General features: G+C 40.9%; 1 protein-coding gene across 3 annotated transcripts in view; it reads left to right on the plus strand.

Annotated features, from left to right (window-relative positions):
- Nucleotides 1–26,885, plus strand: part of ARID5B (AT-rich interaction domain 5B) — a 119,966-nt gene that overhangs the window by 25,050 nt on the left and 68,031 nt on the right. For all 3 annotated transcript variants that reach the window (XM_062001575.1, XM_062001576.1, XM_062001574.1), the window contains one exon: nucleotides 23,353–23,583. In XM_062001575.1, coding sequence (XP_061857559.1) covers nucleotides 23,353–23,583 — 231 coding nt within the window. The remainder of the gene's footprint in view (nucleotides 1–23,352; nucleotides 23,584–26,885) is intronic.

Raw genomic sequence — 26,885 nt, forward strand, 5'->3', positions numbered from 1 at the left:
CTTGTCACTGAGCCTGGACTGACTTCGATCATCCCCAGTTTGGGGATTTCATTGTCTTTCTCTCTTGCATTCGTGCATGTTTTGCTATGGCAAGGTCATGAGGTTATTGATTATTTGATTTTAGTTAATTACTTGTGACTTAACTTGATATTCTTAGCAATATCTGTGCGAGCCCTTGTGGCAACTCCAGTAGACAGTGTGTAATGCAGTCTTAATGCATGTTTTTTCTCTTAAATTTTTTTAAAACCACGGTCTCCACTTTTCTTTCACACTAAGTATTTCCAGATTAAAGGCTTCGTGGGATGAAAATTAAATGATAAGGTACTATAAAAATCTATTTCAAGAATCTTAAATGTATCAGCTCCACCTTTATTTTTAGGTTTCTTACTCCCTGAATGACCCTTACTTGTGACAGCGTATTTCACTATACAGTTGTAGTTTTGTTGCACGGAGAAAATAGCTGAAAAAGTCTTTTTACGCTTGTGTTTTTGATTCTCTATTCAGATCTATAAAAATGTGGCCCCATAAGTTCTGTGGTATAGTAAAAAAAAAAAGAAAACAAACCAACCCAAATAATTTTGGCAGTTCAAATGCAGAAACTAAAAATAATTTAATCTGCAGTGTGAACATAGTTTCATATTTATACTAGCATCTGGCCTCAGGAATTGAATACTCCATTCTTTAAATAGCTTCACTCTGGCTCTTGAATGCTTTGTGACTAGAACATTACCCTACAGTCATACACCTTGTTTACATATTTCTGTTAAAAGGCAAAAGAACTTACAGTACTTCAAAACATGGGTACAAGCTCCCTCCTCCCCTCTTGCCTTGGAAAAGAAAAGTTAAAAAGAAAAAAATGAAAGAGTGGTCTGAAAGGGCGTTTTAAATTTAGCTCTCTCAGTTAGCTGCTGGGTACATATTTTACTGGCATTTGTATAAAAAAACTGGAAGAAAAATTTTCCAAAGAAACTGTGTGTCATTCCAGATGCCCAACAGTAGTCAGACACAAATTTATGTACACTTTGTTTGTATGTTTGTTTTTAATCCAGCAAATATCTTTGTCTTGAAAAACACTTTCCCCAGAGGCAGTGGATCTTTTTTCTTACCCATATGGTAGAAATAAGGAGTGGGTCCCTGCGAAGGAAAAATATCAGAACGATGTAATAAAAAGGTAAACACTATAAACGGGTGGCTAATGATTAGCTTCTTGCAATCTTTAGGGACAAAGTATCTTTTTATAGTTTTATGATCCTTGCCCAGACAGACTTCAGGAGGAATTGCATTTGCAGAATTATATATTTGAAACTTCAGCTAAGCTTTACAAATTTAGCAGATCCCTATTTAGTGTCTGTTGGTGAATGTAAGTCCAGCCTAATATTCTTACTGCTATTTTTTCATTCACATGTCTTGAGGTGAACCCAGGAGCAGAAGAGAAAATATCCCATTTTTAAGCCAGAATCCATTTGTATGAGTCACTAAAACAAAATCATAGTGGTTTGGCTAAAAAAGGCTTCGTGTCCAAAGGGAACGTTCCTTAAAATGCTGGCACACTTCCCGCAATGTTTCTCGAATGTGTTTTATATGTTGTCTTTGTGCTATTGTAAAACATCAAAGATTAGATCCTGCAGTTTTATGTGTGGGAGGCTTCTCAGTATTTCAGTGTACTGGTCAGCTTGAACAAGGGCAGGGGGCTTGCTTCCCTCAGAGATGTTGGCCCCGTCATCAGCCTGCTCTCCTCCTCCCTTGAGGGACCCTTCCAACTCAGGTAGGGAGAACTTGCTGCAGCATTTCTTTTTCACGTGGCAACTATTCAGTGTTGTACCATGGGCTTAAGCTGGCTGCTGTGACACATCGTAGTAAACCTTGATCAGTGTGAGTGGCAGGAAGATCAGGTCCTGTGTGCTTTTGTGAAAAACTTTGAGAGAGAGGGTTGTTTTGTTTGTCCTACCTGGCTATTATATCCCTCAACAGGAAGAGACCTTCTGGGATAATCATCCTACTCAGGTTTTGGGTGGTTCTACAGGCTTCAGACTAGCCTGGGACATGTGAGAAGGTCAGTACCAAGGCCATACTCTGCCATGACCTCCAGCTTTCATCCTCCTGTGGTGGACCAAGAGGGAGGTGGTACAGCATTGGAATGGGAACAGGGATGAGGATTGCTGGAGGTAGCAGTTAAGGGCTGCTTCCCTACCTTGCTGCTAGAATTCTTTGATGTGTGTAGTTGGGGTTTTTTTTTGTTAGCCTATCCTGCAGGAAAGGTTTGTCCTCAGTTTTTACTTTGTTTTTTAGACCTGGGCCCTCTGTCTTGCATATAATGAATGTGAATGGCGCAGGATTTGACCTTTGGTGATTTCAGTTACCATGATTCCAGGGCACAAAACATGTGACTTATTGGGTAGAGCCCATTTAAGACCTTAAAAGCATAGAATAGGAGATCAGATGTGAGCACAGCAGCCATAGTTCCCTGACTGCATACTTAAGAACGTTCAGGTCTATATGAAAAATACAGGGAATGAAGCCAATTTTGTCCTTGCTATTTTGATGGCAGGGTGCAAAAGAGAGATGGAGAGAGTGTGGACAGGAATTCATGTGTTTGATAACGAGAGCCCAGCATATTTGCTCAAAGAGAACAGGAGTGGTTTTCACTCTCTGCAGCAGAATATCAGTAGGTTCTCTGCCTCACTGAGAGACTTTTAACGGATCAGACATATTAGTAAACCCATATAAGTTGATATGAAAAGTCTTCCTTCATCTGTGGCTGGTTGAGTACGGTGTTTTTACAAAACAGTACCTCTTTGCCATCTCTGTTGGCTTGTGGAAGCACAGGGAGCTAATTCTTAACAACCAGAAATGAAGAAAGGTTGCTATTCTGTAGGAGACCTTTTGTCCCTTGTCACTTTGTCGATGAAGTCCATATAAGAGTAAGTAATGATTTACGTACTTTTTGCTGGGAGAATATTTGTTCAGTGTTTCTAAAACAAGAGACCTTTATGAACAGTGAAGCAGAACAGCACTTGCTAGAAGGACCTGTGATGATTTCTGACCATGCTAATGTCTGACCATTGTCTTCTATAGCACAAATGACATTTTCTTCTTTTTTTTTCCCCAAGAGTGTCAGACTATTCAGTGTATGGCTGGTTTTCTTAAGTAAGCTCTTCACTTTCTACCTTTTAGGAAAACAGTGCAATTAAGTTCTTATTGGAAGAGAAGATCGTGACAACAGTGCTTGGAAATGTTATTGCCCAGGCTCTGAAAACATTTTGAGTGCATTTGTCCTTTATACCTTGCTGGGCTTGTGGCAAATTTCTTACTTGAAGTCAGGTAACATTTCTGGAGCAGCAGGTATTTTTAGTTAGACATGTCACTAAGGTTTTGCAAATGTTTGGTTGGTTGAGTAGGAACTTGATAAATACGTTGTGGTTCAGTTTTCACTTGTTTTTGCAGTGGTTTTGTCACTTGTGTTTCTTACAGTCATAGCACCTCCAGCTGCAGCACAAGCTCTTGGGAAACAGAAGTCCTTGGGCCCAGATCCACTAATGAGTGTCACAAGTGGTGTAAGGAATGCTCTGAGCTCCATGTGGCTGATGGAGCATTTTGTCTTCATCGCTGAAGGTTGTCAAGACATGAGAGTGGGATAGTGCTCACAGGAGAAATGGGACTGCTGTTTCCATTTTCTTAGTCCTTTTCCTTCAGAGCGTGTCTGTAGATTGCGTGTAGGACTGGAGTTTTATGTGTGCCTCCTTGAGATCTTTGCCCCAACTGTCCCTCAGAATTTCCTACCATCTCTGTTTCCCAGTCAGTTCACTAGCCAGATTGCCCAAACCAAAACGGACATGAGGCTCATTGGAGGAGCAGCTACAGCAACAACTTTTTTCATCCTGTGCATTCCCTTTTGCTAGATGAAGTGACATCAGTTCCATGCCAGTGACTGCTGAATCTAAAGCTAAGAGACCCTCATAGGTGTGATAGCCTGAGCACAGAGACCAGATTTATACTGGGGGAACCTAAGTTTCATTTGGTGCAGGAACCATTCTGGTATCACAGAATCACCGAGGCATCACGGTACCAACAACAGAGCTATGGTAAATCCCTGCCATTGCTTCCCCCACACTTGTAGGGGGAACCTCATGGGTACTGTTCTCACAGCTGTTGACAGCTCCCTCAGTGGTCAGAAAATGCAGATGTTAAACACAAGAACATAACACAAGAAACAAGAATTGCTCATCTAAATAGAAACATTTCTTGACATTGGCAATGCAAAATGGCCAGGTCTAGTGAGGATAACTTCTTTATAGGTTCTTTTGCTCCTTCTCTCATGCCATCTCATCTGTTGCTTTGGCCAGAAAACAAGAGCTTCGGGTACCTATGTCTGAACTTGTCTGTACAGCTTTTTGTGCAGAGATCGTGGTGCTAAAACTTCACCCAAAATATGTCTTTAGAATGGCTTCAAGCTTTCCTTTTAAAACAAGTAGTTTACCTACTAGGCTGGCATCAGAAGAAATGTAATTGCACATAGTAGACTTGATTTTCCTTTCTGGGATCAAATTGTTGAGATGACAGTCACTGCTAGGCAGTGAAGCTCAGTAGATCCTGCCTCTGCCTCTCAAGATGAATGTCCTGCTCCATCATTATCTGTAGCTGGTTCAGTGTTGTGTAAATGCAGGAGAGCTCTGGTGACACTCTTCTAGTACCAGGGATTCACAGAGCAGCAAAGAACAGCAGCTTCTCCAGCATAATTCCTGAACTTGGCTGTGAGGTCAGAAGTTTGGGAGAGCATTTTTTTCAATCCCTGTTTAACTGACAGAGATAAAGCTGCTTTGTCCTGTCAAGTGGAAAGGTGTGGCTTGGCAGCCACAGTGAGGACCTCGCGGTGGCACACACTGGCTTGACTAAGAAAGATCAGTTACTTGCCCTTCTCCTACTATTTGTGACTCTTCCAGATTTTACTCTATGGATACTGTCCCTCCTTGTTGTTCAAAGCCTGATATTGCAGACTTTAATTGCAGGGAGGCTGTAGTGACCCCAAGCTTGTCCTGGTGTTGGTGCAGGAAGAGGCAGGCTGTGGGCCAGGAACAAAATGCTTTGTGTCTCTCAGAAATTCCCATCTCACTTGCATCTGGCATAAATGTACCGTGCAATTTATTGAGTTGCTCACCATGAACACCATGGTCACTCTGCAATAAGTAGCTATTCTTTTGCATATTTTGTTTTTCCCGGGCATTGTAGGAATTAGTGCATCAGTTGAGTACTGACAAGAATGACTAGATGAGAGTGAAATGCTATGGGTCATTAAAGAAACAAACAACCCCACCTTCGTTTTATTGACGGTACCTATAAATCTCATCAGTTTTCTTTGTTACAGCTATTTGACCCGGAGATCTGTGTGAAAGATCAGGCTGTTAGCTTAGGCAAGTTAGATTGCTTTAAGCATCTGTGAACTAGTTTTATAGTGCTACCAGCCTATTTGGTTTCCAGAAAGTGAAAGTTTGAAGTAGGTCCTGAATTTGGTTTTTCACATGCGAGATCATTTTGCTACCCGTGACCTAGAAACCAACAATGAATGTATAAATTACAGGCAAAAAAACCCCAAACCATTCTGAATTGACTGTAAGGTGAATGGAAGTTGAATAATTCCCTGAACTTCAACTGGGAAAAGAAGAAAAGATCACTGAATTCTAAACCAGACTTCAATATAGACAAAGAAAATGTTATTCTAGTATAGATTAAACTTATGACTAAGATATAGAGGGATTATTGTGTCTGTTTCAGATGTAATTTCATGCCTGAGAATTTACATTGAAGGCAAACTGGTCTGGATCACATTAGCAAGGGCCCTGTTTTTCTGTCAGTTTAATTAAATGGAAACTGCTGGCAAGGAGACGCGAGTAGGTTTATAGAAGCAATACTATTTTGTAAGTTGGAACAGGAAACTGTTAGGTCTTCTAGTTTGAAAGGGACACAAAAATCAAACCTGTGATTCATTCTTGTTTACAAACTCCCAGCTAGTATACAGTGACCTTAGTGATAAATTAACTGCAATTACACATTCTACGTAGTGGGCTTTACAATAGCTGCAGACTTCGTAGTTATGAAAACCGTGACCTTTGACAGGGAGGTTAGAACATGAAGTTTTTCCAAACAGTTCCTAGATCTTCAAAAGTATTCACATTTCCTTCCCCGTTTCATGAGAGTAGATTGACAAGATGTGCAGTGGGTGTTCTGTTTGCTCACTGCAAGATTGTTGTCAGGCAGAAACCCCCCCAAACAAAAAAGCCCGCCCTTTGGGAACATTGATTTATCTGTTAACTGTGCCTGGCATGCTGCCTTTTGGCTTTGATTTCAGAGAGAAACATATTTGGTTACTTTAATAGGCAAAAGCACTGAACCTGACTTGTAGGGGAAGAAATTGTTTTCTTTCCCTTTTTCAGTTCTGTTTATCGTATCTTGACGTTCTGTGTCGTAATTGTGCAACAGTTCCAAGTTGGAGTAAAGAAAAGTAGAACTGGATCTCAGGCTCCGTCAGCCTCATTATTCAGAGACAGCTTTTCTAGGTGACTCAGTGGGACTGAAAATGAATGTTTATGCTGGTTAATAGCCACCCTGTGACACCAGCTCTGATGATATCAGATGCTTTTTTGTTTTTAAGAATTGTTCACGCCACCTATTTATATCTCCCCTTTTTATTTATACTTGGTTTTATCTTTTAGACATTTTTGCTGAGCTTGAGTTGATTTGTCTCTTCCCCCCAAATCTGTTTGTTCACCCTTTCTTACTTCTTTTAGACATATTGAAAGAGAAGGGATTTTTCTTCCTTTTATTCTTTGACTGAGGAAATTCAGATCTTACCTATTTTCAGCTACTTCTCCAATTTGTAATGTCACAGTGCGTGAGAGTACAAGTTGAGTATCTGAAAAAGTATGGTTTTTAATTGTGTTACAGTAATTGTGTAATCTATTCTGTATGTATTCATGTCGTCATCTGTGGTGAGTCTACAAGTGTATGTGTGTGTATGTCCTCACAACTGTGAGGTCTGGATATCCAAAAGCACTTGGCCAAAAGAATATCTTTATGAAAGACTTAACATTCTTCACTGTCTCAGAAGTAATAAAATACGTTGTTTGCGACCTACAAAGATGAAAAGAGAAAGAAGGAGAAAAAGAGATTTCTTTTTTAAGTGTAATAGCAAAAAAAAAAAACAGAACAAGAAGGATCTTGGAGATCTCCATCCCTGGGAATGCAATAGTTTTTTTCAGGGAAGCTGTAGGAGGAATCCGTGTTTTAATATTAACTTCAGTCATGCTGTAGCCCAATGCCTCCAGTGAGCACGAAGTTCTGCATGGCTGGAAGGTAGGAGGAGATGAGATTTGGAGAACTGTTGTGTTAACTCTGGGTGAGGGGAGGGAAGAAATGCCTCAGCCGCCATCAGTGCTTTTGCCTCTTACAGTAACACGATGCAGTCCGTCCCAAAGCGCTCTGTGGTGTTTCCATACACGGGTGGGAGGCACTGGAAGGCACATGTGCTCGCCTCTGCTCAATCCTCTGCCTCAGATGGGCCATGGTCTCCCGAGGGCCAGCTCTTGATGGTATTTGCTTGGCAACAATTAAAAATACACCGACAGACAGCAAATTCTCTTCAAATGCAGGGACTGTCCATCAAAGCTGCCCCCCGGCTCTCATTTATATGTCCTGGGGGTAGAAAGAGAGCCAGAAAGGGTCAGTTTGTTTTGATCCTGACTGTGATGAGGTAAGGAGTGCAGAGAGGTCAGGGAGAAGTTAGTAAATTATTTTGCACAAATGAGTAGCAAAATATTTCACAAGCTGGGACAAAAAATAATCAGCTGTCTGTACTTCCATGGCAAGGAAGGACTTCAGCCATCTCCATCCTGCACTTGTAGCATGGCCAGCCGTGCCAGCAGCAGAGGCCAATCCTCAGCCCTGAACCTGTGGGCCACTCAGCGTTTGGCTGTCTGGGGGAGGCTGGGATCGCTTTGTCCCTTCCAGCCCAGGCTCCCTGTTGCCCTGGGCCCAAGCGGCTGCCACACAGATCCTTTGGACTGGGGGATTCCTCAGTGCAGCCCTGTCGGTTTTGTTGGAAAGCGGTAAGGAAGCAAAGTCTTTCTGAGGGAGGTGCCTTTCAAAGCAACCTAGAAAGGAGAAAGACTTCCCCAGTTGTAGTGGTGATGAGACTCAAAGCTGGTAAAAACTTTCTGCCTCTAGAAAGTGAAATGAGATTCTTTACCAGCTAGTTTATTTTAGTCTTTCTTTTCCTGTTCTGCTTCGTGACAGAACTTCAAATAATTATGTTGATTTATGATTACAGGTATTTTAAAGCTGTAGTTCACTATAACAAAGCAATGCCAGCTTATTGTTCCTGGCCCTATCCAATTATACAATTGAGTTTAGGCATGTAATAATGTTATAACAGAAATATCCACAATGATGGACTGAATTTCATGAAGTACAACATGAGAATATTTATAGGTCCATTCTTAATGCCACTTTTGGGTCAGAATCTGCCTCCTTTGTACAGCCTTTAAAAAGAGGAGAAAATGTGAAACTTTTCTTGGTCCAGCCCCAAACCTACCACAACCTATTTCCCACGTGGGGAGGGGCTGTGGGTTGACAGTAAGCAGAAAATGATAGAATAGAGTAATTATTTGCGCTAGAAAATGAGGATCCGGCATATTTGTACAGTAACACAAAGTCATTATTTGGCTATGCCACTGTAATGAAACAATAAAGATCGTACTTAATTTAAGTATCATCTCCCAAGAGACTTCTTGCTCTCCTTCTACCATTTTGGCTATTAAAACAAATTTAAATTGCTGGTCTAGTTTCTCACTGAGTTTTAGAGAGCGGAGTGCGCAAAGCCTCCCCTCCTCCCAGCTCTGTTTAAACGTAGACCTTTGGCATTCCCGAAATCTGACCTTGTTTGTAGGGAATGGCTCATTTTTCTATAATGTAATATGAAGCACTCTTGTGTTTTGATTCCATGAACTAGAGAGTTTAATGTTCCAGCTTGCCATGATAAGGATATGATCTGGTTGAGATAGAAACACTAAAGGAAATTAGCTATTGTACTATTCTTTAACATATTGTTTGCCTAGCAGTTTCATTTAGAATCATTTGGAATAATCTTGGAGTACTTTTTAAAAGGGGGATTTAAAAAAAAAAATTAATTATTTTTTTTCTGTTGGTCCAAATAAAAAGTGGGGCTTTAAGATCTTTCTCCTAAAATAAATGTGAGGCCGCCTCATTTATAGTCAGCATGCCTTGATTACTTGCAGACATGCTGGAAATTTACATGCGCTTTTCTCCATTATAAAACACTGATCTGTTCAGATCATTAGCTCCCTCATGACTAGAGCTTGGCAGCAAGCCAAGACAGGCTAAATCTGTAGCTGTAAATCGTGAGTTGAAATAGCAGAAAGTGGATTTGTAACTTAAAAAGTGTAAACAGTTTGGAAAATGAAGTAATTTTAGAGTATGATTGATTGCCTTGAGATTGCACTTTAAATTAGCCTCGGGTCTCCGATGCAGATATAGGCACTAACTGCTCATTATGTATTTTCACTTTTCTTTGGAACAATAGCATTGTTGGTAGGCTTCTACACAATGTATGCTTCTCCTAGAGTGACCTTTGAGGAAATGAATAGTTTTATTGTGTGTCCATTACTTTGCCTGAAACAACATTTTAAAGTTATTAATTTGCCGTGGTCTATAAAGGAATCAAAATGCAAAGCAGCTGTATTATGCTGCATATAGTTCATCCAACTTGTGCTTAAACATCATCCTTTGAGATTGATAATGCACTGCATAAATAATTTTTTTCCCTCTGAAAAATAACTACTGTTTTGTGTAGCCTGTAGTTGCTGGAGATTGGTCCTTGAATCCCATAGAAGCAAGAATTAAGATTATTTTTAGCACAAACAATTAGTGAACGTTCTGGGGGACTGGCACGCTGCATTCACTTTTTCAAGGACCCTGGTTCACTTCATTGTGTAGTTGAGAGTCAGAAATGCACTGACTCTTGTCCCAGGGAGTAAGCACTGGCATGATGAGCCATCCTCGGCAGCCACGGCCGGGAAGGAGGAGCCTGGCGGCATCGTGACAGTGTGGTCATGGGAAGCACGAGGAGTCAGTGAGACGGGGGGGCTGAATACTGAAAGGGACGATGTCCCTGAGAGGCATGTGAAAATGTATATTAGATTTGGAGTCTTAGAAGTGTAGGGCATAATCTGCCCAGCTCACTGCACACTCGTCAAGAGGAGTAAGTAGTGGGAGATGCAGCATGCAGTTGGTTCGAGGAAGCACGTGCCATTTAATATCTGATGCCTTGCAAGCCCTGGCTGTTGGCAGATGGTGGCTGAAACCATTTACTGCTCTTTCCCCCATCCATCGTCTGTATGTTCCTGCCGACAAGGATAGCACAGTGTCAAAAGTCACAAAGGTCTCTAGAGTGGAGCAACATCTCAGTGTAACTTTGTGGGTGTGGGCACATAACTTCATACTCTGCATATATACTCCCTGTGTCCAGTACTGCTACCTGTTGCCCTTGCACATTCTTTTAACACTCCTGGCCATGCACGAAATTAACAGTCTAAAGTTATTTAACTGATATTAGCAGTGGTTACAAATCACAATCAATAGCTGTGTCTGCTTGAAGAGAATATGTAACAAAGGCTCTTACAATTTGGTTTTTCATCTCGCTCCTTGTCCTAGGTTTGGTGTCTAGCATTCAGTAGATACGAGGCTCTGTTTTATCAGTCTTCTGGAAGCTGCTTTCCCAGAGAGTATTTTTTTTCCCAGTGTTATCACCCATCCTTGTTCTTCTTTCCTCTCTCCCTCTACTTTTGAAATGAAGATTTTGCAATTGTGAAAGAGGTAAGGCTGAGAGGTCTGAGCACAGGTCTGGGAGCCAGGACCTGCTGAGAGCTAAGCTCAGTGACTCATTCGGTGGCCTTAAGCAAGTCAGAACATCTCTGGTGAGGTTATTTCATATGTAAAACAGGGGAAATAATACTTACCTATCTACCTGCCTCATAGGAATGCCCTGAGGACTAATTAGCGTCCATTAAGTGCTTTGAAATAGACAGTGCTATCTATTATTAGAGCACAATCCAGACTTGTAGATAGTAGTTAGGATTGTTTTCTACTTGTCGGACCGAAGCCCATCTGGAGCCACGCAGAAGCTGCCTGGTGTTTTTGGGAAGATTGGCAGCGTTCTGCCAGGCCTTTCCTGGGCAGGTTCACTGGAGACTGACGCTCTCCCTGAAAACTTGGAAAGAGAGTTTGCCTAGAGAAAAGAGTGGGAGGATACTTGCTTGTTCTCCTCAGCTCACAGGCGTAACTTGTCCTGAAATCCTTTCTCACCCTGCCTCCACCTGGGGCCGTTTCAGATAATTCAGGTAGCACAGCTTCTTCTCTTCTCCCAGAAGGGTTTCCTGGTCTTGCGGAAGAGGAAGAGAAATCCTGTATTAGTTCTCAGGAGGAGCGTGGGGTTGGGCTGGTAGGTTCCCATCACAGGGAGTCCTTTCTTAATTCAGAAGGCCATTCCTCTTTCTTGAACAGCAAATGCTTATATTCTTGCCCTTCACATGGTAATAGACTCCTCTGCAAAGTCCTTAGAAGACAAAAGCTAATTTTGGGGATGGGATACTGAAGTTTGTAGGTGTGTGTCTGCTATAACAAGGAGGCTTTTCATCTGACTGGCAGCTCCTTTTGTTGTCTGGTGCATCTTCTCTCACCACATACTTTTGTACCTCTCTTATAGATGCCACAATAATCTAGTTCAAAGGACCCAGCCCTGTTCTTACTGAAGTCCACAACCCTGGTTTTTCTAGCGGTGAGGCTAGGACTCGGTCTAAATGGACTGGAGAGAAGCTTTATTACTCTCCATTTGCTCCTCACGTGTGTCTCAGGCCATGAGTAATGAGCAACAAGACGGGACAGCCTGTGTGAAATTTTCCAAGGGATTTCTTTACATTTTAATAACATCAAGGAAATTACTTAACACTTCATCAGATTTTTCAGTGTATGTTGCTGGGATTTTGATGCCTCCCTGTTCGGGCACTCTGTCTTCTGTACTAGAAGATGCTTCCCTTAGAAATTGGACTGGGGGCTCATATAAGCATTTGGTCCAACAATTACGCCTTAGCAATGCAGAAATCTCTTTGGCCAGGTATTGGTAGCTACCATTTTGAAGAGGCTCTCTGCACCTCCTCTTGTGCCTGCAGAAAGGAGGAGTGATCAGGAGCAACTGCCCCTCAACCTCTCACATGCCTGCGACTAATTCCTTTTCTACACAAATGAGTCTGTGCCACAGAAAGACCAAATGGTATGACCTTGGTCACACAGGAAGGCTCTGGCCTTGCTGAACTTCAGCTTTGTTACTCTTGTCCTGCTTGTTACTCAGCTTTTGGTCCTCCAGAGCCTAGACAGGGGAGTACATTAGCTCCCTTTTCCTTTACGCCTTCTTCGTAGTAGTACTCTTCAGCTTGAGTCTACTTTGTTGTGATGTAAAATTGGATTAAATGAGCAACCACAGACTTACTTATATACCTGGAACAGCTATTGAAGCTACAGATGGTTTGTTTTTCAGAGCAGCAAGTTGAGAGTTATTTGGTGCAACATGGGAGTTCAGTTGAGATTCCCTAGTTAGCTGGGGGAGTGTGAGGCAGGACTTGGTGACCTGGAGTTTGGCAGCTCCCAGTTGGCCTTTCCTCGCAGTAGTCCACATGTTTAGTTTCACTTCATCACTGGGAAGGAGATGAACCAGAGTAAGGTTGTATTGGGGGACAAGGATGTTCTACATTGTGGTGAGATAAAGGACAGCCAAATATTGGGGAAAAAAAACCCATAGCACAAGCATTTGTATAATTGCAATTATTTCTTTTTAAAGAAATGGCATCATGCTAATTCTAATTCTGTGCCACTTCTGGATTTAAGCGGTATTACACTGCAGATGATAACAGTTTATCTCTACATTTTTTTAACTGTGGTTTTTGTTTCCCAGCTTGACTTCTTTTTCTCTTCTTGTCTTTGATTGGCTTCCAAAAAAGTTATTAACATGTTGCAAAACAAATACAAGAAGCTGCTGAAGCTTATTAAAAATTGTTTCTTTTGTTCATATCTGGCAGTTGACAAATTGTCTTGTGTTGTATCTTACCTGCTCCCGTGTGAAAGGTTACATGAGAAAATGGCTGCAAATAAATTGCCATTGAATGTTGTTGAAGACTAAGCATACAGCTTCTCTATTAAGGACCTCTTTTAAAGCTCTCTATTCAGACTCCCCCCTGCATGTCTCTCTAACACTTGTCTGTTATATTATGTTTGGCACAGAAGGAAACATTAAATAGAAAAGCAACATCTGACTGTGGTGTTTCTAGACGCTATTATCCCTCTGTCAAATGTCCACACGAGAAGGGTACAATTTTTGTCCATATTGATGATGATTTCTGAAGGTTTTTACTAACCATCTTTAGAGTGAATTGCTAGAAACAAATGAAATCAAAAGGCATATTTTTGCAGCTTTGGAAATCTTACTTAAATCAGTGTAATGAGACGCACTCAGTAAAATGTAATTATTCTCACTTCTCCATGTGTCAGAGAAATCAGCAGTATGGTTAGGGAGCGGAGGGTTACAGCGAACTTGTTATTTTTATACGGATCCAGATACTGCTTGTGTGTAGTAAATTGTAAATAGTAGATAATGCAGTTTTTATGTGTCCTAAATACCCTGCAAGAATTAACGGGGTTGTTACTTCATTAAGGGTTTCAAAGAGGGCATAAATGTCAAAAGCAGAGCTTGACTGTTTAAATCACTGGACCATTTCCACCCTCCACCCTTCGTGTCGCGGCTCTGGGGCCAGCAGCTTCAGCTGTTGCTATTTCAAGGAGGGCGCAGTTCCTCCGAATTTTCAGAATGATAGTGAAAGGGCCCCGTGTGAAACACCAAGATAAGGCTTTTGACTCATACTTTTAGGGGCAATGGAAAGCAAAGGCCGTTGATTCTGCCATGTGGACGAGGTGGTGTAACAGTCCGTTATAAGTAAGGCTGCTTGTGCTTCTCTCTTATTTGTAGGAGTGGTACGCTGAGGTGAAAGAGAGAGGAGACGACAGGAGATCCGGTTATTCAGTTTAACTCTCAGTGGCTTTCCTTTTTTTTTCAGTTTTTCATGCCTAAAAATTTTCCTAAGCAAGTGGGGAGTTTGTCATGGACCTCTTCAGTACAGAGGGCAAGTAACAGACCACAAGTTTAAAAGTCCTTGGACTGGGGAATATCTTCAGGAAAATAAGATTCAGTCTTGAGCACTGGACTGGGGAGCCTGGAGCTTCCTGGAGTTTGTTGTTCCATCAGTTAATTGTCATCACTGTAAAAATTTGTGCCCCTCTCTTGCCAATGGCTCTAGTTCCATGTTTCTCTGTGAGAGCAGCTTATTATTCTCCATTTTTTCTCTATGCAGTGCTACACTTCAGAAGAAGGGGAGAGCAAGACACCTAATCATAGTAATGGTAATAAAGATGATGAGAAGGTGGTGTAGGAAAAGTCACTGGTTGTGACTCCCTTGTGAAGGCACTTTAGAGAATGTATAACGTCAGCCACAGCAGCAGTGGAAGTAACTTGTATTTGTAGCATAAGTCCCATGGCCAAGTATTTGCAGGATCAGGCTTCAGGTGTAAGAACCAAAGTATAGTTCAGTGGTATGTTGGATGGTGTTCAGAGACTGCTGAAAACGGTGCATTAAATAGCACTTTGAATTGCAAAGTGCTGGTTCAGTTTTGTCTATGAGAATGATAACACTTATTATCTGATTGTTCCCTGTGCAAATCTCACCTCGGGAAAAATTAAATTATGTTTGAATTCAGCTAAAGCAAAGTATATCATTATTTCCTTTCGTTATTAAAAGGGGTTTTTACTGTTTGTTTGTTAAAACTGAAGCAGCTGCCATGTTAGAGCCTTCGATGATTTAAAAGCAAATACAGAGGCAGAGCCATTTACAGTACAATTGGCTTGTTTAATGTGATTTAATTCCTCTTCTTGGCTTCGTCATATTACTGAATTATGTTTTCAGCCCCTCTCCCCTTTTTAAGTCTTTCTTCTTTTTGTTATCAGCAGAATTGAAGCTGCTTATCAGTAACCACGACAACCAGGATAAATACTTGTTTTAAAGCTGATGCACATTCAACCTGAATGGTCCACATGACCCAGAACATTCAAGAGGACAGGCAGCATGTGCTCCCTTCTACAATCAATCTCCCCCTTCCCCCTTTCTCCATCTGCTTTAGAAAGCTAATAGGGCAGTTTAAAAACCTTTTAAGTCAGAGTGGTTTTCTGTAGCCATCCATGGCTGTTCGGATATGAGCTGGCCCACGCCTGTGACCTGAGGAGTAAGGAGAGGAGGAAATTTTTGGAGGCAGGGAGATTATTTTACAGCCCAGCTCTGAACTTGGCCACATCCCCAGCTTTAGCTGGCTTTTCTTATGCTCCTGCAGCTCTCGGCGCGGCTGTCACCTGCCATTCGGCGCGAGGGGGAACCGCAGCTTTGGAAACCCTCTGTGAAGGGGAGAGACAGTCCCAGCCACAGCAGCTAAATACAATGAAGGAGTGGCTGGGACTGTGCGGGACAGGGAAAGCAGTTGTGGTAGGAGAGCAGCCTGCACGCAGAACACCCACCTGGTCTATCCCTGTCTCTGGTGGCGGCGGGCAGGCTGGCTGCAGCGGGCAGCGACAGACACCTGCCTTTCGAGGAAACTCAGGAAACTCTTAGTTACCCAGAAAGCCCCTTGACAAGGATTTCTGCCTGGCCTGTTTTCTCCCTCCTGTGCTGTCTAAGTTGCTTGATGCTGTGGAGTAAATCCTTTAAGCTCTCTCTGTCTCAGTTTCTCTCTCAGTGTAATGGGAATAATAATTTTTACTCATCTCCATAAAGCAATTTGAGGCCTGTGGATGGAAGGGTTATATAAAGGCTGGAAATGACGATTGTCAGTCAGTCTTCTTTTGAGTCTAGAAACACCTCATAAACCCACTTCTCTAAGGCACAGGAGGATCCTGGGAGTGCAGGGTAGGAACTGCAGTTATGAGGAGCTGAATATTGGATTAGGATCTGAAAAAGGATGTTGAATGCCTGGTTGGAAACTTTTTCAGTATTAAATTTTTTCGTCTTCTTCAAAAATTGGATTTATGATTCGAATTCAAAGTGATTTAACGAGATAAATACTATGGAAGATTTGGTTATATGGACATGCTGTCAGTCATCCATCCCCATACTTGGTTTTGTCCCCATTAAGAAAGACTAGAACAACTCAGATCCGAATCACCAACTGTAAAATGTCCTTCAACCATGTGCTTTAAGTACATATTAGATGCTACAGTCTTTTTTTTTTAATGACTGTATTGCTGTTGTGTTGTACAGTAGTTTCAATCTCCAGTAGATTTGTAAGTATTCTCTTTCTTTCAAACGTTAAACTAATCTTAGGAATTCTTTGAACGGCTGATGCTCTGCTGGCACTGTGACAGAAAACAGAGGGCTGGGGAAGTGGCACGAAATTCTGAGAATTAGCTCTGTCTCCTCCTTACAAGGGAAGAAAGATCTGACACATGCAGAAAGACTGCTCGTTTTCTTCTGTATATTGGCAGAAATGGCTCTTGCCTTTTGATCAATTTAAAAGCAAAATCAGTCAGGCAAACGTCCACATAAGAATTACAGGCAACTTGTTAACATCATCATTATCTGGTAAACATAAATGTAATCACTGTGTTCCATATCCTGCAACATGTTGCCTTTGTTCTTGATTGCATTAGCATTCAAATAGAAGGGGGTTCTCAAAGCAAGAATGAGTAGCATGGGTCCTGCCAACAAAGCGATATCCCTGTTGTGTCAATAATTTATCCAAATTTATTTAAACTCAAACCCACAGGTTTCCTGTCCCATCTCATGGGGCTAAATCATTACTATATTTGCATTTATCTATGTGAGAAAAGTGATTTTTAGATTAATATTTTTAGGTCATGTGATTAATTAGCCAGCCAAGGCACACCAAGTGGCCTTACTGGAGTGAACAAAGACCATGGAAATGAAAAGGCAGGGTGGATTGGAAGAGCTGTGTTTGATAAGCCTTCCTTAGTCACTGGAGAGAGAGTGGATGGGTGTGCTAGAGCACAGAGAAGTAGTTTCATGTCAATGATGCAGCTACCTGAACTTTTCAGCTGTTGCTTCTAGATCACAGCACCCTGGTGCAAAGCCTGGTTGTGGATTCCTGTTGGGGTTCTTAGCCTTGTGTCTGTGCAGATGTGAGAAATGGTTAAGCAACAAGCCCAATATAATTCTGCTGTGGTGGTTGTTTCATTGGAATAGCTGTCCTTTCTCTCACAGGAGTACTCAGAGAGGTAGGTGATGATTGTCATTGCTTCTTGGCCAGCTGCAGTTACCTGAGTGATGATTTCGGCATATTTGGCAGGTTATGACTGGGTGGTGATACAGGAAGGTATTCTCATTGCATGCTTCGTTTTAAAGGTTTTTAGGTCATAAAGACCCATTTTCTTCTTCCTCCTTCAGGTTACCCTTTCATTTTCCTGATGTTTCTTTTGCTTTTGGACTTTTTGAGAAGTTCAGAGGGGGTTTTAGGTAATTGTGTAGTAAGCTAGTTTCTGTCTGCTGGGAATCTGAGTTCCCTCTCTCTGCATTGAACAGGCAGCTTTGAGATATGCAGAGCCTGTCTGACCTGTGGTCATTGGTTTTGAAGGGTCAACTACACACGTCTTTGTCTCAGCAGCACCTGTGTTCTCATGCCTATACTGCAGAAAGTCCTTGCCAAAGAAGTACAATAAGAGAAAAAGAGCTGGGTCTTGTCTGAAGAGCTGGAAGAGCCAAAGTCCGCTGCCACAGAAGAGATCAACTTTTTTTTTAATCTTGATGGAAAGTGTAACAGTTGGGAGGGCATTTTTTAGCATGCATTTGGACCATCATTGTGACATAGGACAGACTGCTTTGTCACTTATGTGGAATTCATTTAACTCACTTAATTTGATCTGCAAGTTAAGCCTGTACACTAAGGTAGTTGTCATTGATGAGGGATTAGTAGCTCCAGAAAGTGAGTTGATCCATGTCTTCAAAAACAGCATGTTGGAAGGATTGCTCTCCAAGTACAGAGGGATCTGCACAACTGTTGTAGACTAGAACTGCATTATTAGATAAAATGAGTCCCATCCTGTGAGCTCTGGTGGGTTGCTGAGGGTCTGGGGAGGGCTGTGGCACGTGAATACTGCCCTGCAATGGTCAAGAGATATCACACCGTGGCAGTCGCAGACGTGTTCATTCAGCACGGCTAACCCTTGGCATTCCCAGTCCCTCCAGACATGCAGATTCATCCTCCGTTACCTCTGTGCCTGCTATGTGTTGATGGTATGGTCAAAGCCAGGCATGCAAGCAATGATAAACTAATTATGATATGTGCATCCTCTGGGAGATCCCCTTAGTAACTGAGGGTAATGAAAGAAGGCAGAGTAGCGAGAGCACCATGCAGAAGAGGAGCCTGATGGACAAAGCCTTGCAACTTCCTTCATTTTCACTCTATATTCAAAATAATTCCCTTGCTCAATTTGCTACCCACACACCAAAGCATTGTCCCATTTTATCTTGTTCCCTTGATACTTCCATTGCATATCTTATGAAGATCTGTGTTAACATTTATCAAAACAAATGGCAAGCCTGGGACCTTTTAAGTAGTTTTTTTAGTTAATAAAACCAATCTTCTACTTCTGTTATGTTAAAAGTACATTATCTTTTTATTACAAACTCTCTACAGCTCTCTCTGTTTTCCTTCTTGGCAATTTCATGACTGCTCCAGTTGATTGCTGTATGGAGAATTACAAAATCATTAAGGGTGGGGTTTTACCAGCTGACTTACAGTACAAGCCATTTCTCAAAATAACCACAACAGTGCAATACTGATGTGTAATTTACGTCACAGTATGTTTTTATGAAATAGTTTGTGGCTTATTCATTTAGATTTAGAACTGAATATCTCTTCTCTCGCTTTTTAATCAAGCTTTCTTCTTTGTGGGTTGTTGTTTGGTTGGGTTTTTTTTACTTTTTAGTATTTTCCACTCCTAGGCTTGGCTTACCTCCAATTTACCAGCTACAGCAAAAAGGGGAAAAAATGATATTTTTCTTTTCTTTCTTTTTTTTTTTTCCTTTTTCCTGCAGTTTAACTGCAAGTGTGTTTTTCTCTTTGATGTATACGTTTGTGTTAACTGCCTCAGAAGAGATGGTAGATTTGTGGTAGAATATATTGCACAAAGATAGACCAGAGAATTGATAAAAGAGATGTAAAGTTTGGAATTTCAACCCATACCAAGCGAGTGACGCTATTTAGCCTTCTGCTCTGGTACATTTCCTTTTTTAAAAATGACTTTCTGTATAATGTCTTGTAATTAGAACAGGAAATCATTGAGTAACTGTAAGAAGAATAGGAGCACTTAAACTGAAAAGAAAATTACCTTCTGAGAAATTATATTCACAATTTCTTTTTTCCCCTTTATTTTTTTTTCTTTTTCTTTCTTCCCTTCATGTTGCTGTGTTGGTAATGATAGTAACAGATGTATGTACCCTTATCTGTGTCATTGTTCTGCTTATGTTTTTTTGGGGGGGGGGTGGAAACAAAAATCATTTTCAGTAATACAGAAAACGAATGGACAGAAAATGGGAAATGCCTAATTACAAAAAATATTCTGTGTCACAACAGAGTAGCAATTAAATTGAAACTTCAATATAATTATCAATAACAGTCGAGCCTGGAAGGGTGCCAGGCGCGTAAAGTTGGTGCTCAGCCTTTATGTGGTTGCTAGGAGCACAGCAAAAAGTATAAAGCTTAGAGAAAGGAATGTCTAATGTAATAAAGTAACAGAAGGTAGCATAAATCATTGTGAGAGCAGTTCATATTGACATTATTTTACTTAAATTGGGTCGAAACTAGACATTTAGTCTTACAAGAGGCACAAATTCATATTTCTTTCACAGAAATAACTCAGTGCTTTCTGGGAAGAAGTGGAGTGTGCTTTCCTAGCACCAGCCTCGTACATATTTGGAATCTTTTAAGCAAAAAAATCTTTAAATGTTTGTTTCTGTTGGCATCCAAACGCATTTGCACTAATACGATTAAAAGAACTAAAGGGCAAAATACTTGGCAGCTTTTGCAGTTGAGGTAATTAGGTACAGGAAGGAACATGCATAGTTTTTCCATCAAGCTCTATAAAATCCTGGTGTGAAGGTCTTTTTAAAGAAAAAAAATGCTTACTGATGTTGAGAGTAGATTATGGCAGTTAGCAATAACATTATAGGCTGATGTTTCCGAAACAAGCAAACAAAAAGCGAGTTAGTTTTGTATTTCTCTGCTCTCTCTCTAAATAGTTCTGGCTCTGGATGGATTTGTTAGGAATTCGTGCTTTTAGCAGGCTTTATGTGTTTTTTTTCTTTTGGGACGTTTAATTGTCTGGCGTTACATATTAAAAATGGTTGTGCTGATTTGAAAAGTCAGTTCTTGCATAGATTCATTGTGTTTGGCATTTCATGCATCTCTTACTTACAAAGACAACTTGAAGAACATGTAATCCAACATAAATGCCAGGCTGTGCCAAATCCCAGCTCTCTTTACCCCTCACAAAGGGAACTGTTGGATTACATCTCTGCATATATAGGCAGCGCTTAGAAGGCAGGGGTGGAACCTTGTCTCCTAATTACAGTTTCTCTGTTTTCAGCCCTGAACTATATAAATAAATGAAAAATTGACTTTGTAGGGGGTTATTAAAACACACAATTATGACATAAGCATGGGATTAGAGTAATTTCAGTTGAGCCTTACAAGCGGCATACTGTAGGTATTATCTTTTACCACATTCTCTCAGTTGAAGCTAAAATGAGATTCAGAAATACAGCATCTCTGTTTTCTAAGATCTGAGCTAAATGTTTTTAGAAATTACATTGTTTTCCTTGATTTTAATGGAATGTGATCCACATTTTTCTCTCTGCTCCTCCAAGGAGTAAACTCTTTCTGATCATATTTCTGAAAAATATTCAGCGGTATACACTAAGCCCAGCATTAAATGGCACGTGTTAGATTTTGCTAGAAGGAAAAATAGTTCTTCTTTGGGCTTGCATTTTATTAGGGATTGGTCTACTTTGATTTCTGTTTTCTCATGTGGGCGTGGTTGAGAAAAAAAAAAGTCTTTGTTCCAGGAACACTCTGTTTGTCTTTCACTAAACAAATCTTCAGTTTATTCAACCTTTGTTCAGTCTTAGATTTATCTATTGAACCTGGAGTGAATAAGAAAAGGAAACAAATGCATCATAAAGTACTTAGTGGAGTTGCACAAGCATGTATAAAAGTGATCCTGTAAAAAATGAGTTGATTTTAATTTATGCCAGGAGTTTGAGTTAAATCGTCAGTTGTCAGGGGTAGAAAGTTTGTGTAATTCTGCGCAGGGACTTACAGCACATTTGTCTAGAAACTAATGGTTTTCTACAAAGGCACATGGGACATACATTTATATACACCCTGTTTAAAAAGCTGACCACATCCTGGCCTAAGAAAAGTGCTGTCAGATCAACAGATTCAGCTCACCACTATCTACACAAAGGTATAAAGTAGTAATAACTGTCAGGCAGGCGTATATGAAACTCTCGAAGGAGCTCAAGGATGGATCATGTGCTTGTTAATTCCTAGAACAGTTTTCTTGATCTGATTTTTAGAGTTTCCTAATAAAGAAGAGAGAGCCTCGTTCCCAGGAGCAATTGGCTCAGTCGTGCTGTTGTATAGGCTTATGGGATACTTACTTGTTGAAAACAAAGAAAAGAATGACCACATCCTTATTGACCAAAAGAGAGTTTAGGACCATAAATTTTATTTTCTTAGAAAAGTGTTGTCAGTGCTGTTTACAAAAATGTATTATTCTTACTTTTTTACACAAATTGTTCGGTCTCCCCACCTACATCAGGGTAGTGGGGAAAGTTCGGAGCTTTTAAAAGTGATGGCTTTCAGGAGCTGTGCTGGTAAAAACAGTATTTCCCAAGTCCATCTGCTGTCTTGATCTTTTTGCAGCATTGCATTTGTCTGCAGTGATGACATTCTAGGTGATACATCTGCTTCCAGAGACTTCTTAAAATTTAGCCTTTTATGTGTCAACATTTCCATTGCCTCACACGAATCAAGATGAGTTGTGCCATCGTATTTAGTCGGGGAGAACTGATCTGACATTTATTTCAATATCTGAAGTGATTTTTACTTTAAGGGTAAGAAAGATGATTTCAGTATTGGTAATGGGATTAAATAGTAGACCTTTGTCTCTGACAGAAGAAATAGCTGAGTTATTCAGTAATCAGAGTACAGCAGAAAATGTAAAGTGAATGCTCTTGCTTTGCCTTCATTGGCATGCATGGAAAGCCATGTTCAGTTACCCCACCTGAGGAGATAAATGAGCATAAAAAGAAGTGCTGTTAAGTACTGGCTGCATATCTGCAAATGAATAATTTCTCATGTTTGTGTCTCTGGTTGGGGTTTTTTTTGCCATTAGAATTCCTGCTGTTATCATATGATGAAACTTGATTGTGAGATTTCAAAATCGGCCACCTTTATGCCTAATACCATCAAAAAGCTGGGGAATGGAACAATCTGAGCTCTAGATTGCTTTATATTTTGAGCCCACATTTCGACAGTACAAGCTGTTGGAAAATTCATTAGCTCGTTGTGCTCTGTGGGTGTTTTATTGAGTCCTGACGCATTTGCAGTTAATGTGAGGGAAGTTATTTCCACCTGTTGGGGTAGCTTAACATCAAGGACCAGGTCAGATCAGCCTACCCCTCCCTGCCCCAGGAGCCCCTTGGTAGTTGCCAGTATCAGATACTTCAAAGGAGAATTAATAGCTATATGCTCTGGGGCTTGTATGTTATTATTTTTAAAAGACGTTTGCTGTTGTAAACATGAGTTCAGTAAGGCTGTATAGAGAGCTGAGTAAAATGACAGATAATATTTCTATCAAAGCAGCCAAGTTGGCAAAGTGTGGAGAGCACCTTGATTCGGGCTGTTGGCCAACTTCTGCAGAATGGTGTTTTCTTACTCACACAGGGTACAGTCCTTGTGGGTAAGCACCGGAGAACTTCACAGAATGCCAGAAAATAAGCTATTTCTGTATTTTTTAATTAAATCTATTTTTAACCTTTCCTTTGAAAACCAGTGTGCCGTGAAGGGTGGGTCTTGAGAAGAGACTGAGCCACGGGGCCATAGTTTCTCTGGACACTTGAATTAAAGCTCTTGGGTTTTATTCTTCTGACAGAGTATTTCTTTTTCTTTTTGCAGGTGAGGATGATGAAGATTCAAACCTGCTAATTCTCAGCTACCCACAGTACTGTCGATATCGTTCCATGTTAAAGCGCATTCAGGACAAGCCTTCTTCAATACTAACAGACCAGTTTGTATTAGCCCTGGGAGGCATTGCAGTAACAAGCAAGAACCCCCAAATCTTCTATTGTCGGGATACATTTGATCATCCTACTCTAATAGAAAATGAAAGTATATGTGATGAGTTTGGTAAGTCACGTTACAGCGATTTTCTTTTCATCACAAGTAAAGGCATTGCTCTTCATTTTAAATGTCCACCAATTTGCAAGGGAAAGATGTCATTCCTTTAAAGTGAACCAATGCTATTTATATTTGAAATATTAAGTACCAAATGTGCTCTTTCCTCTGTGATTCTGAAGGCTTGTAGCCACTGGAGATCTTGGTGTTGCCACCTGAGTTTGTCACAATCAAAGACTGTTACGCATGTAGAGTGTGTCGCACAGTCTGGGTTTGAGATTTATCTACCTCACCATTCGCCTATAGCCTGTGTCTTTCCAGAAGCTTTACAAAGCGTGTTGGGGTGGTTTTTTTTAATGTAGTTCTTGTTGCAGTATGCTAGCAAATGCAAAACGGGAGAGACTCTCTGTGCATCCCATGGCTGCTTCCGGGAACCTGAGCAAAGGTCAGCTATAGCTGGTGTGTTTCTGGCCTTCCTGGAATGTGGACTTTTTCAGCGGTGGCTTTGCAAGTGCAGAGGCACTTCTGGTTGGTGACTTCTTAATTCAAAGGGTGTAAAGAATACTCTGCATCTCCACAGGAGTATGCAGCCCCTTACAGCTGCGTGAAGGTGCTGCAAGATTTGACCTCTGATAGCTGGCAGGTGATTTCACACCTTTTAAAATTTTTAGTGTCAAATCAACCGAAGGGCAGTGGATGTGCTGCTGAATGTGTTGCAGAATGCACATTGTGTACACACCCAGGATAACTCCAGTAATGAGTCCAGTGTAATTTCTTTAGCAGTGTACCTATGTGCTGTGAGAATTAGGTTTTATTACCCATATCACCAGATGGATGAGCACTGCAGCTAATGCTGGCAAAGTTTGTTTGTACAGCAGTGGGTACACTTTTGCTGTGCAAGGCCCCTACGTCTCTGCGAGGAAGCTCTTGTGGTCTCAGGGAAAGAATTTCTTATGCGTTTAATGTATAATAACTGGAGAGAGAGGGAAGGGGTTCAATGACACCTGTGATGAGAGAATCAAAGAATCATCTCCCCTTTTTTTTTTAACTCTAGGATGCTGGTCTTGAGCTTAGCACCCAGTCCAGGCCTTGTTGGCAGAGAAACACCAAGCCAGCCAGTGGCATTGGGGCATTTTGTAACCTAGTACAGGACTGCTGCTTTGCTGTTGGCACCCATCAGCTCCTGACAGGCAGGGGAGATCTTTCCTCATGTGGTGTCATCACTGGAGCACATTACTGCTGCAAATAGTTTTAAGTTTGCAATGGCAAGCTTTTGCAGGATCAGGCCCAAACTGTCAGGCCTGCTCACACACACTGTGTTACAGTCTTTGAGTGAACGATGAATAAAAGTGTTGGTTGTTCTTAGAGAGTGGGAGTGGTGAAAAAATGAATGAAATGCCATGGGAGTTTGGTCCAATAACACAATAGTATCATGTTGATTTTTATTTACTCTAAGATCCAGCCGAGAATATAAAGTTCAGTTTTAATTGACTACCCTTTTTATATGGGAAAGGTTATTTTAGGCTTGAAGACGTTTGATGAGTGTACCATCTGCTGTCTGTGGAGTATTTTATTCAGGGTCATTCCTTGATTACAGGTTTGTTGAAATAGTTGGATCCATAATGTAAGTGTATCATGGAATATTAGTAATAGATGAATCAAAGAGATGTGGAGTGATGCAGAAACTACACTTAGTGAACCATAGCAAGTGCTTTGTTCAGTCTCTGAAAGCTAACTATGCCATTCTCTTGACCTTTGTGAGGCAATTATCTCATTATCAAACCAGAGCCACAGAAATCTTAACCATAGAAACTAATAATGTGTACTTAAAATTTAGTTTGGTTTAAGAAGCAAATTTTAGAATATAATGCCTATAAAACAAAAAAAATACTACTCTTTAAAAGTATTTCATATGAAAACAATGATGTGGTAAAATTTCCAAGCTCTGCTGTGTTAGGAAGAAAAAAATGGCCAATGTATAGTTCTGTTCCTGTATTGCAAAATATTTGCTGTCAATTACACTACCTTTGTTAAAGGCAAGAGACAAAGTGCTGTTTTACCCTTTTCTTTGCTGGCAGGACAATAAAATGTACAACATTTAGTTATGCAAACAGTTTACATTGATATCATGTAGATTGATGTCACATGTTGAAAGTGATGACTGCTAGAGCTAAACAGAGGCAGGGTGGTACAGTAGATAAATGGATTACTCTAAGGCACCGGTATTTATCAGTCAAATCTGAGGGGAGACTAGATTACAGAAATGTGACTGAAATTCTTGAAAGGTGTCTATAAGGAGATCTAGACACATTTAATTTTAAGATCTTGGCTATTTCTTACCTTGCAAATGGAAGAGGTATGCAGAAGGAACGAGATAGGAATATGTGTATTTCCCCTTCACCTGAAATTCTTCAAACTGAAAAACAAGTACAGAATTTGAGAAATATAGTCTACTAATGTCTTTATGTGGGAAGTACTGGCTTCTGATACGGATGCTAGGTCTTCTTCAGAAATGTTGCTGTTGGGGAAGGTGTTACACATTCTCTGCACTTTGGAGTACTGTGTGACAGATACAGCATGTCACAAGTGAGACACAAGAAGTACCTTTACAAAGAACTCCATTCACTGCAGCATGTAAGCTGTTGTCCTTGTTAGGCAGTTTTAATAGAGAGAAATGTTTTCCCAGGAAGTATTCTGTCTCCTTTTATTATATATTTATTTTTTAAAAAACATTTTATTCAGCTCTGCCTCCTTCTCATACTGCCCCTTTTTTTTCCCCTATTTTGTAAGATTTAGCAAAAATAAATAAAGCAGGAAATGAGGAAGAAAAATTGTCTTGTTGGCAATAAATAATGGGTTTTATTCTGGGGCTTTTCCTTTTTTTAAATAGAAAAGGTGTGTAGATGCTGTCTGTGAGACAGCAGACATGGCTGGCAGAGATGGTTTGATGCTTCAGGCAGTCTCATGTGGATGGCTCTGTAAGGGTTAGGCTGCAGTAAGCTTCCCCTCCAGCTTCTGCAGGGGCTGCCACAGCCAGTACCTGCTGCAGCTACCTGTTTCTGCTTCTGGCTTGCCTGTACACTGCTGTATGGCATGTGCCTAAGTAGTTGGGGCAGGAGTACGTTGGACCGATTTTCTTGCAGAGTCCCTTTCTGATTACCCTCTAACTTGGTTCAGTGTGCCACAGCGTCCTGTCAAGGAGACCACTGCAGAAGTGGGCTACTGAGGAATTGGCTCGGCAGCTGGAAGGCTCAAACATTTGCATCTATTTCTTTGCAGCCTGCCAGGAAAGGACTTGCAGAGGAAAGACTGCT

This window comes from Colius striatus, chromosome 8, assembly GCF_028858725.1.
Source record: "Colius striatus isolate bColStr4 chromosome 8, bColStr4.1.hap1, whole genome shotgun sequence".
NCBI classification, from domain to species: Eukaryota; Metazoa; Chordata; class Aves; order Coliiformes; family Coliidae; genus Colius; species Colius striatus.